We start from the raw sequence: 13620 nt of genomic DNA on the forward strand, positions 1-13620 counted from the left end.
TACCTGATTGGTCCACTGAGCTGCTGCTAATGCAACACTTGCAGCATTTGCACTCGCAGCACTAAATTGATATTGCAAACAACAAATATGAATATAGCAACAAAAATTATAAAATTTTTAATATTTTACTCTATGTAAATTTTCATTACCTATTCATAGCAGTTAGCGACCTTTTTGCATATGATACAGTAACTAAAACAAATATTATTAAAAATGTGATAATATTAAACTTATAAATAAAAATTATTATTAAAATAAAAATGCTATTTATTAATAAATTAAATAAATACCATATGGCTGTATTAAGTTTGTGTTGGGTAAACTCTCTTGTGATGCACTTCCAACTATTAAACAAATGAGATTTCAGATTCAAACTAATATCTTATAATACATAAATATATATATAAATTATACCTTGTCTGCCATCTATATAAAACTGACCCCCCATTGAAAGCAACAGATCATGCAACTGAGTAGCCTCTGATGTAGAATGAAGTTCAACAAAACAGAATCCACGAGAAGTGTTAGTTAAAGGATCTTTTGCAACACGCAAGCTTTTTATCGGTAAACTTGTTAATTGGCCTAATACGGCAAGTACTCGTTCTTCAGTAGTAAGAATATCAAGATTTCTAAATAAAAGTGCTGTAAAAAGTGTTTGTATAAAAGACATAAGAAATGAAAATTAATGCATCAAAAAATTAAATTATAAAAGTATTATATACTTACTGTTGGATGGAGTAGAACTAACTTCATCAAAACCTTCACCACAATGTCTAGTACATTCAGCTTCTGTAATGAAAAATTTATATAAATTATCAAAAGAAAAAACAAAGAACTTGTTGATTTCATTTAAAAAAAACCAATCCAATAAAACCTTCTCTAGGTGCATTGCATTTAAAACATAGATTCCTTCTGCGAAAATTGTTAACACCACACTGGAAAAAGAAAAAAAAATTATTAAATTTGAATTTAAATATTAAAATACTTAATGAAATATTGTGTGTGTTTAAATGATAAATAAGCATACTGTACAATTCTGTGTACGCTTATTTAAATACAGAATTTCATATATACAAGGTAGTCAATAAGTTTCTGGCCTAACTATATTTTAGACATGATAGGAATAAAATAATGATAGTATCAGATATATCAGATAGTGTCATCTGTATATGAACTAATAAAACAGTTCTTTCCACAATTTGCTTAGAAACATGTATTTTAGTCAGACTTGTTGCGTAAATTTGAATCATATTCACCTCTTACCGAACAGGCTACCATTGCCAAAGCTGCTGTGAAGGAATGTGGGTTCAAGGAGCTTGGCCATCCACCCTACAACTCAGACCTAGCTCCTAGTGATTATTATCTGTTTCCAAAACTCAAAAAAGTGACAAAGAGTTACAAGAAACAGTTCATGACCATTTTGCAGACAAAACTGCAGACTATTTTTTTCAAGAATATTGAAATAGTAATTCCAAGATGTAATAAGTGTGTTTAACTGCAAGAAGACTAAACTGAAGAATGATATCATTCTTTTATACCTATAACATCTAAAACATACTTAGGTTAGAAAATTTACTATATATATTGTGTTTACTTGCATACAGAATGAAGTGTGACTTTAAAGATCAAAACAAAGAAAATTAGATTTATTAATACAGTTCTAATTTTATCTTGTTTAATCACAAATAAAGTATCAAATGAACATAAATGCACACACTGTCCTGCAAAATTTACTGGCATTTTAAACTTTAAGGAAAAATCGTGTAAAATCAACAACATAATTTGTTCATGTAAAGCTGGGCAATTGAGAACCTTTTTTTGCCAATTCTTAACAGTCAAATCCACTCTCCATCGATTACACTTATGAGTTTCAGTTTCTCCAAATTCTCATTTCCAAATAATCATCTGTTTTCACGTGGGAATGGATTAAAACTTATATTGGGCTCTGGTGTGATTTTGCAATTTCAATCTGAAATTCAATTCAAAAGCTTTGCTTTTCCTATTGCTATTCATCTTTACTCCTGACAATACATAAGAACGATTGAAACGACCCAGATAAAATAGTTTTGTTTTTAAACACAAGAGGTTAAGTAAGCATCTGGTAAAAATGTGAATACACGGTTCACAAAAATTATTTGCAAACACACAAAGAATCTTTTACTCATGCATATAGGATGACCTAGGAATTTGAAGCTGTGATAAATGAATCTTAAGTAATTTACTCTCATCTTAGATGTGAGTAAATTACTTAAAATATATAAAAAGAAGTTAAAATTATGTTACATGCAATATCAACTAACAGAATTCATAAATTAAGCTAGTCTATAAATATTTTTAAATTCAATTAACTGCTTTATTGATTTTAAGAATTTCACAAATTTATAATCAAAAGATTAAAACTTCATTCTTCAAGTTTTATTTCATCAATAGAATTAGAAAATTATAAGAATTCAATTATAATACAATGCTATGATGCTTTAGTGGTTTTTGTATATAAAATATGCACAAACACCTTAAGTAAATGTAGTATTTATCAGATCTAGCTAGTTACTTACAGATGGTGCAGTGCTTTTTCCCTTAATAATTTCCCTTGCTAAGTGTTAGTAACCAATTAGGCCTTGAAGATCCAGGGCCTAATTGGTTACTAACACTCAGCAAGGGAAATTTATTTTTCAGACATTCCATACAAAATTAAAGAATATTTGAAAATTATATATATATAAAAATTCTTAAATACCATTCATTTATATTACTAACCTTGCTGCAATTCCAATCTGCTTTACCACCTCCCCTTTCAGGCCCACTGCCTTCTTTGGGGATACTGTAATGCAATGTTGCTCGCTGCTGACCATTGAACACCAGTACACCCTGTAAAATTAAATATATACATATAAATCTCAAGCAATAAAAATAATATAAATACCCTTTTGTTACCACCACACACTTTTGGCAGAACACAAAAGGTATCTTCAGGCAAGAGGAATCATGACTGAGCAAAGGCATTCTTCTAGTTCCGCGAACACGACAATGACAAGGCAAGAAGTAATAAATCCTTCCAGATTTATCCTCCCTCTAGCATAACAGTAAAATATAAGCCACGGGGCATTTTTATTGTTGATGAATATTTAAATGTAAGGCACAGGCCTTTCCCTTTAGTGACTTCATGCCTGTCTGTACATATTACAATTTAAACTTTAAGAACTAAGAATTGCCTTTGATTTTACTATTATTATAATTTGGAAATTCAAAAAACTCCAATCATGAATTTATTTAAAACCCATCCATCAAAAACTGATTTCTAATAAAGTAAGACTAAAATTCCCAATTGTGTGTGGTAATAGTTATATAATTATATGAAATTCATGCTAATGAATCAGACCATGCTGTGCCAGTAAGTCCAAATATATACATGCTCTAAATAATAATAATAATAATAATAATAATAATAATAATAATAATAGCCAGAAAATTCTAAACAATTTAAATAAAATACTGAAATTTTCTTATAATAGTATTCTTTTCAATTAACAACTATAATAAATATAAATTAACAGTCAATTTGCATTTTAAAATAAATTTTTAATAAGAGAATCTGAAAATATCAATCAAATTAATTTTACTTTTCATTTAAAAAATATTCCTCCTATTATAAAAGCTACTTAAAATCATCTATGATTTAGTACAGTAAATTATTTTATTTTTTCAATTTGCCATCTAAATAATAATTTAGAAAGTTAATGTAGAAATTCTTAATAAACCAGAAAACTTGCAATTACCAATAGTAAAAAAAAAACTACCTTAATAACAAAGCCCTCACTTCAATTTCATTATATAATAAGATCAATTAAATTAAGGCTATAGTTATGAATGATAATTTAACAAACTATTAATCTAAATATAAACTATTACCTTGACTAACTCTTGTTGCTAAGAAATAATTATTTATTCAAATAATATGAAGGAAAAACCCACCAAATTTTTATAAGCATATTTACTTTTCCATCACTGATGACAATTTTCTTCTAAATCTTATACAACTATTTTATTATTATTTAATCTTTACATATAATATACTAAAACAACCTTTGAAATACTGTATATTTACAATAATAAATCATTTCTTTAAATTGATATTTTATGTCAAATATGGAAAAATGTCTTGACTCATCTCAAACTCAGTTTACTGTATCAAAATAAATTTCAATACAATACTTATACAGTGATACTTCAGGATACAAAACTAATCCGTTCTGAAACTGAGATCGTATCATGAAAATGTTGTAAGGTGAACCATTTTTCCCCATATGATTACATGTAAAAGTAAATAATTCGTTCCAACACAAAAAACACACTCAAATTAAAGCTAAGTAGTACATTAAAAAAAAAAACTATAGTAAGGAAAACACTGAAAAATGCATTTTGTAGTTGTAAATGTATAAATAACCATAATAGAATAATAATTGATAAAAAAAATGTAGTTTTATTTGCACTTTACCTTTGAGGATAGACAANAATAAATATAAATTAACAGTCAATTTGCATTTTAAAATAAATTTTTAATAAGAGAATCTGAAAATATCAATCAAATTAATTTTACTTTTCATTTAAAAAATATTCCTCCTATTATAAAAGCTACTTAAAATCATCTATGATTTAGTACAGTAAATTATTTTATTTTTTCAATTTGCCATCTAAATAATAATTTAGAAAGTTAATGTAGAAATTCTTAATAAACCAGAAAACTTGCAATTACCAATAGTAAAAAAAAAACTACCTTAATAACAAAGCCCTCACTTCAATTTCATTATATAATAAGATCAATTAAATTAAGGCTATAGTTATGAATGATAATTTAACAAACTATTAATCTAAATATAAACTATTACCTTGACTAACTCTTGTTGCTAAGAAATAATTATTTATTCAAATAATATGAAGGAAAAACCCACCAAATTTTTATAAGCATATTTACTTTTCCATCACTGATGACAATTTTCTTCTAAATCTTATACAACTATTTTATTATTATTTAATCTTTACATATAATATACTAAAACAACCTGTGAAATACTGTATATTTACAATAATAAATCATTTCTTTAAATTGATATTTTATGTCAAATATGGAAAAATGTCTTGACTCATCAAAATAAATTTCAATACAATACTTATACAGTGATACTTCAGGATACAAAACTAATCCGTTCTGAAACTGAGATCGTATCATGAAAATGTTGTAAGGTGAATCATTTTTCCCCATATGATTACATGTAAAAGTAAATAATTCATTCCAACACAAAAAACACACTCAAATTAAAGCTAAGTAGTACATTTAAAAAAAACTATAGTAAGGAAAACACTGAAAAATGCATTTTGTAGTTGTAAATGTATAAATAACCATAACAGAATAATAATTGATAAAAATAATGTAGTTTTATTTGCACTTTACCTTTGAGGTTAGATGATGGTGGAGGTGTAAATTGGTGGCGGAGGAGAGGAGAAGGGAAATAATACTAAAACTTAACTTACATACATTATGTAACAATAACTTAAAAATAACTTAGAAAAGATTAAAAAAAATTAGTGTTGTTTTATATATATATTTTTTAANAGAAAAGCAATGATTTCAGTTTGTGGGACTGGAAAGGAATTCTTTATTATGAGCTTTTACCCAACAACCAAACAATTAATTCCAATAAATATTGTCTCCAACTGGATGAACTAAAGGCTGCAGTGCATCAAAAATGTCCAGAACTTGCAAATCGACAGGGAGTGGTATTCCATATGATAATGCAAGACTGCACATATTGTTAAACGTGCGCCAAAAACTTCTAGACTTTAACTGGGATGTTTTGAGTCACCCTGCACATTCTCCAGATATTGCTCACTCAGACTATCATCTTTTTTGTTCATTGCAAAATAATTTAAATGACATAGAATTTCAATCTCTAGAAATTATCAAAAATCACATTGATAATTTCTTCAATTAGAAACCCACCAAATTCTACACAGATGGAATTATGAAACTACCCATCAGATGGCGTAAGGTTATCGAACAGAAGGGTGAATACATTGTGGATTAAAGGTTTTTATTTATTTCAAAATAGTATATTTTATTTCTATCTAAAAACCAAATGAACTTTTGGTTCAACCCAATACATTGATGTAAACACAAATTCTAGCATGTTGATGATGCAAGCTGTAGGTCTTGCATCATCAACTAATTTCACAACTGATTTGTGATTTGTTATTATGATTGATAAACTAGTCATAGAATTCCAAACTTTGCTATAACGTTGCTATAAAGTTGATAAAGGATCTAAAAACATCATTCTTTTTAGATCCTTTATCAACTTTCCACAACACATTAATTTTTTTATGAGAGCTGTTTCTTTTTCAACCTCTGATAGGCCATAAAACAAAGACAAACGTAAATAACAAAATGAATTTATTACCAAAAGTTAGGTACAAACATGGTTACTTTTCGATATAATCACCGTGAAGATTGAGGCATTTGTCATATTTGTAGACAAGCTTTTCCATACCCTCTTCATAGAATGTTGCCTCCAGTGAATTGAGATGGCCTTAATGCTGCATCATTAAGGCCATCTCAATTCACTGGAGGCAACATTCTATGAAGAGGGTATGGAAAAGCTTGTCTACAAATATGACAAATGCCTCAATCTTCACGGTGATTATATCGAAAAGTAACCATGTTTGTACCTAACTTTTGGTAATAAATTCATTTTGTTATTTAAATTTGTCTTCATTTTATGAACCATTGGAGGTTGAAAAAGAAACAGCCTTCATAGTAATGCTTAAACTCTTTTGTCTTGACATTTTTGTACTAGAGTATAGAACTGCCCACTGTCAAACCTGAAGTTAAATTAAACTGAAAATAATTTTTAAATGTTTCTGAGAACTTTTATAGATAAATTTAGGAAAGTTCTTTTGAACCTAACATAGCATTCAATACTGTAAAAATATTTAAATATGACTCATCTCAACCACCTGCATAAGTAAGACTGCTTTCTCAGTTAAATACATTACTGTACACAATAAAAAAACATCACCAATATAAATATTCATTGTACAGGCCATCTTGATTTTATGACAGATGCATTCCCAGAGGAAGCAGCATAAATAAAATTGGTGAAAAATTAATTCATTACACCAGTGATGAACAAACTACGGCCCGTGGGCCAGATGCGGCCCCCTGAAATGTTCTATCCAGCCCGCACAACATTATTCCTAATCTGACGAATAAAAAAGAATACAGGATATAACAAAAAATAAATATTTTCCTCTTTTTTCCTCTCTTTCATTTTATATCAGTGACGACATACAAATTTATTGACTTATCCTAAATATTGGAATGTTATGTTGAGAGTGAGAGGCACTGGCTGCTGGCAACTTTGTAGTGAAGAGTAAAACTGGCAACAGAGCCTCCTCGCAGTAGCTACCCCTCCACTGCGGCTAGATATCGAAACACTTTTCTTGATTCACACCTGTCTTAGCATTGTTGGTTTGCTAGTTTTACTCTGCATATTGTGAAAAATTTTAGCTCTAAAATGTTATCTAAGAAACGTAAAGTTGATTCTGAGTGCCGTGTTTTCAAAGATGAATGGACTTGGATACACTTTTTCACCACTATATCTCATCTGTAATGAAACTGTAGCAGTCTACAAAGAATATAACATTTCACAACACTTCAACTCTAAGCACAACAATGTCAAGGTTAGAGCCATGACCAAAGAAGAAAGAAAACAAAAAGCAGAAGATCTACGCAAAAAACTATCAGGTCAGCAAAGTATTTTTAAGAAAGGAAATAGTTCTCAACAAGCAGCTACACATGTGAGTTATGTTGTAACATACAATATTGCTAAAAGTAACAAAGCTCTCTCTGATGGAGAGTTTGTTAAACACTGCATGCTCAAAGTTTGTGATATTTTATGTCCTTACAAAAGAAAAGATTTTGAAACAATAAGCTTATCTCGGAAAACAGTGACTTCTAGAATTGAAGCAATAGATAAAAACATATCATCACAGTTGGAATCAAAGATTGGCCAATTTAAATTCTGCTCAATTACTATGGATGAAAGCTCTGATATAAATGATACTGCACAGTTGCTATTATTTATAAGAGGTGTTGACGAAAACTTCTGTATTACAGAGGAACTAGCATGCATGAGGTCGTTGAAGGGAACTACAACAGGGTCAGATATTTTTCATGAATTTATGGAAGGAATTTCAACTTTAAAAGTACCTATAAATTGCATATGTAGTATAACAACAGATGGAGCGAGAAATATGACAGGGAAAAAATCTGGATTTGTTGGGATCTTTAATGAAAAATATCCAGATAACAATGCTATATTTCTACATTGCATCATACATCAAGACACTCTGAGTAAATCTGCTTCGGATATGAAATCTGTGCTTGACGTTATTGTGAAGCTGGTTAAGGCTATTCGATCTCAAAGGCTTGCTCACAGACAATTTTGGGAGTTTCTAGAATCCATGCAATCTGAGTACTCTGATATATTGTACTACTCGAGAGTAAGGTGGCTTAGCACAGGATGTGTTTTGAGCGAGTTTGGCAGCTGAAAGACGAAATAGTGACATTCTTCCTTAAGAAACAGGGGTCTGTATAGTATAAAATCCTGGAAGATACTGCATGGCTTTCAGATTTTACATTTTTTACAGATCTTCTCTGCCACATGAACAAGTTGAATGACATTCAACTTGTTCATGTGGCAGAGAAGATCCGTGATGCAAGGCAGAGAGAGAAGATGCAAGGCAAAAATCAATTTATCAATGATATCTGGGGCCATCTCAAAGGTTTTAAACTACAACTTGTTCTATTCGCAAATCAGCTTGCTAAGAATGACTTGTCTCACTTCCCGAAGTTGAATTCAATAGCCCCGGTGATGAAGGAAAAGCTTAAGACTTATGAAGATAGTCTGAGAAAGACTCCATGGTGAATTTGAACAAAGATTTGAAGTCTTCAGTGTCATTGAAAAAGACTTAGAAATTTTCAGTATGCCTTTTGATGTAAACTGTGAAACAGTGAAACCAGACTTGCAACTTGAAGTGATTGAATTACAATGTAACACTCAACTCAAACAGTTGTTTCTTAATGTTCCAAAATTAGAGTTCTACAAGTCCTTGTCGAAATCCACTTTTCCAAATTTGATATCTCATGCCCAGAAAGTTAATTCTATGTTTGCTTCATCATATATATGTGAACAGGTGTTTTCTACAATGAAACTTCAAAAGAGTTGCCTTAGAAACAGACTGACAGATGAGCATTTAACTTCTCTTCTAAGAATAAGTGCATCTCAGTTTGAACCAAATTATGAAAAACTTTTAGAAATGCAGTCACAGTTTCATTCATCACATTCTCCTTCATATTCTTTCAGTCATTAATAGAGCTTAGTATCACAAAAAATACAAGAATTTTGTAAAATGTATCATTATTATTTTTTAATAAATTANAATTAATAATAAAGATGATTATTGCATCTAAAAGAGAGTACTGCAATGCTATTACTTCTAACGACGACTAAACCAATCAAAAAAATTTTGCTATTACAGTCTCTCCTTATGTTCCAAAAACATATCATAAGTTGAGATTAAAAATAAGCTGCATGCAAGTTTATACAGTACTGTACATAATGTAAATAATGAATTTTGGCTATTGTTGATTGTGATAACCCAAACTCACGAGTGATTGTCATGATTACTATGCTTAGATACTATCTTAAGTTTCTCATTGAGACAGGACATTTTGCAGATATAATGGGTATACTGTAAAACACAAGATGGTATATATACACACACACCATCATCTTGTGTTTTACAATATACCCATTAATTATCCCATTATATCTGCAAGTGTTTTATATACGTATAAGTCTCAAGAAAGATCATTAACACATCAATAGAGCAGCTTGAATTCTTGAATTTTAACTATTTTCCCATGTCTCTACTTCACTCACATCAGCCATCCTAAGTGTGAAATATCATACGTGAGAACATTGTAAGCTGAAGAGTGTTTGTCTAATAGATGTAGTAATAATCTGAACAATTGTCATTATTTCTTATGTAAAGTTGAATTTTAAAAGCACTTACAGAAACTCTTCACTTTCAGAAACAAGAAAATTGATTTTAAAGTCACAAAACAGGCTTGATGACAATGCTTAAAGACTCTAATTAGAGTTATTAAAACATTTCAAGGGAGGAACAAGAATCATTATTTACTAGGGATGATTCTATTTTACTATATTATTACACAGAATTCTCCAATAAATAATTTTTCAATATTGAGCACTTCAAACAGATGAAAAAACTGATAAGATTAATTTGTATGCAAATGATTACATTCTCTTTATTACAAGTAATTCTGTATAATTCATTCCTTACTGTATTTTTTCCCCTTGAATTTATACTGACGAAATCAGTTTTTATCATAATTATGGAGGAGGATTGTGCAATATCGGTAATGAATGATTCAATGAAAATGTTAATTTTTCCTTTAATTAAATACTTTGTTTTTCTATGATATTTTATTGTATATTCCTGAAAAGTAAATTATGAACAATTTATTTACTGAAACAGATAGAATAATCCTATCATAATTTCTATTTGTATATATTCATAATTGACAAACATTTATCATTACGTCAAACTGATCAAATGAATTGATCACCACAATGATACAGAATTCATCAAGTTTTATTTATAGTCATGGTCTACATGATCAATTTGCAGATACTGAACATGAGAAAATAATAAAAATAATGTTTAACTAAAATAATAATTGGTTAAATGATACAAGTTTCATGATATTTCCTGGAAATAATTTTACATTAGATAGATAAATTGCGGTTATAGTTTCATACTATACAATTTAGTATGGTACAAATGCATAGCACTCATAGCAGTAAAGCATTAAATTTAAAATGAAAATATTGTCTTTTTAAATTTTAATTAAATCAGGTTTTTTAAATTGCAATTATAACATATTATTACTACTGAACATTAATTAATACAATGCACAAAAATATTTTTGCCATTTTAATACTGTCACAGACAAAATACTTAATTAGATAATCATCATTATTATTTGCAGGAAAAAAATAACTTTACCAGATATATTTTGTAATTGCTTCAAAGCGATTTGTTTTTTACAAAGTGTTTTGAACTATAACAATATCAAACAAAAAAAATTAAATAATGAATTATTTAAGTCACCATTAATACATGTACTACTTGATATTTCAAATATTAAAATGCATATGTTTAACCATTGCAGTTAAAAAAAATTAGTAATGAGATAAAAACAAAACACAATGCCACTTACTAAAAATAAACAAAAATATAGACTGTCTATTGACATTACTGGTAAATACTTTTAATTAACAAGTATGAGCACTTTCAACAATATATAACTGACTTCTTCAGGTAATTTGGTGAATGGAATGTTATACATCTAGAGATAGAACACTTTTTTTTTTTGTTCTATCTCTAGATTTATAACATTCCATCTGCCATATTACCTGAAGATGATGGTTAAATACAGTCATAAGTGCCCATATTCGTTAATTAAATGTATTTACCAGTAATACCAATAGACCATTTTTATATTTTTATTTATTTTAAAAAATTAGTATCAAGATAATTGCAAGTACAGTACAGTAGATCCTGGAAACTCAACTCTTGATAATTAGGGAGAATCAGGGAATGTAATCTAATTTATACCACTGTAACTCAACATTAGGATCAAATAAGTTATCATTCTTCACTAAGATCAAGACATCATCAATTCCATGTGTTAACAAAGAGTATAACCCTTTTCCCCAAATTGCCACTGCAAAATGCCATGATGTGAATATGTCACTAATTAAAAAGTAACCACTGAATAGCCAATATTTTTTAAATTAAAATTTAATTACAAATAGAAATAGTGACTGTTTCTATTTGCAATTAAATGTACAATTTGTACATAATATGTATATGAATTTGTACATATTACTATATGTGTATTATACAAGGTATTATAAAACATTATCTAAAGACAAATTTTGTAGCAAAGTAATTATTTTATGTTAGATTGTACTGTAGATTTCCTTTCACTCTGAATGTGTTAAAAGATTTTTAATACATTAATTTGTAGTAATGTATTATGAGTTGTGAATAACCCACTCTGGAGCATGTAAAACTCATCACTTTCAGTAACTCATTGCCTTCTCAATTCACATTAAGTCGAGTTTGTGGGACTCTACTGTATCTTGAAAATGATTATTTTCTATTCAAAATCATGAAAGAAATCTATAAAAATTATTAATTATTTTTGGCTGATGAAAGCTTTCATCTCAGATACATTTAAATGTAAGAGTCTAAGAAATCTCATCTTCAACATTTACAAAGCATATGCAAGTTAAAATAGTAAAAAGTTTTTCCTTTATATTTCTATTTTTCATTACTACTATCAACTTTTTGAATAATATGAAATTTTCTTGAAAAAATAATGCCTATTCATAAACTCGTATAACATTTTAAATATTGATAATATATTTCATTTAGCTATAATGTATTTATGTTCAGACTTTTAAATAATAAAACAATTTGAATCTTCTTATACATGATATTGAATATTGTATGCTGTAAAAATATTTTATTTCAAGTCCTTAATTAACACTTGAATGAAAATAAAATGTTTCATTAAATTAAATCTATCATTATTGTGTTTTTCTTTGCATTGAATGATTAAATATTAAAATTCAGAAGTTTTTCAGTGCTTCATTTTCTTATATATCTGACTTCTTTATATCAAAAAATTTCAAACAGTTTATTATGGTTATAAAAACATCATATTTATTCTGTCATTCCATCAAGTAACACAATTATATTTCACAAATTCTCATTATCATCTAAATATAATTTTCTTATTATCATTACAGTTCATGAATTTGATAATAGCAAGGTTGAGGCCAAAGTTTTAAATGTGAAAATGTGTACATTGGTCATCCATTCAGCACCACTTTCCTGTAAGCCTAGAAGTTTGACAGTGGTGTTTGGAAAGTCAGTGGAATCATGCTCAACATTCCAAAAGCCATTATCAAACTTCTAGGCTTACAGGAAAGTGGCACTGAATGTCCGATGTACACGTTTTCGCGTTTAAAACTTCGGCCTCAGCCTTGCTAATGAAAATAGTCAAACTTCTATATAACAAAGTTGGTAAATTCTGAAAAAAATTCACTATAGGAAAATTTCATTATATATTTACCAAAAAGTGTAATTTCTAAAGTATTTTAAAGCCATTTTGTTTTTGTTATTTTACATAATTTAAATTAATATAAACGTAATTTACAGTAATAATGTAATATGAACATAATTTTATGTTTATTTATTTTCAAGCTTACATTTGTGTGTTAAAATACAAATTAATTTAACTAAATTTTCATTAAAAAATTTTCAATTTTTTGTTGCACAGAACGCTTAAAAATGTTCTTTCTCTGTAATATGCTTCACACTTATTAAGAGCATGAAAACTGCCTCATCTATTGGGTTGAACCAAAAGTTCGTTCAGGTATTTACATAATCGCTCGTCTGTGG

At 28.5% G+C, this 13620-nt stretch overlaps 1 protein-coding gene across 1 annotated transcript in view; it reads right to left on the bottom strand.

The window, feature by feature from the left end:
- Nucleotides 1-13620, bottom strand: part of LOC111639342 (RNA-binding protein 5-like) — a 93350-nt gene that overhangs the window by 28029 nt on the left and 51701 nt on the right. Inside the window, 7 exon segments of the mRNA XM_023385207.1 lie at nucleotides 4-61; nucleotides 150-192; nucleotides 291-344; nucleotides 415-642; nucleotides 727-789; nucleotides 875-935; nucleotides 2758-2868. Coding sequence (XP_023240975.1) covers nucleotides 4-61; nucleotides 150-192; nucleotides 291-344; nucleotides 415-642; nucleotides 727-789; nucleotides 875-935; nucleotides 2758-2868 — 618 coding nt within the window.

The sequence above is a fragment of the Centruroides sculpturatus genome, unplaced genomic scaffold (genome assembly GCF_000671375.1).
Source record: "Centruroides sculpturatus isolate CEXI.00-Female unplaced genomic scaffold, Cexi_2.0 scaffold1266, whole genome shotgun sequence".
NCBI lineage: Eukaryota > Metazoa > Arthropoda > Arachnida > Scorpiones > Buthidae > Centruroides > Centruroides sculpturatus.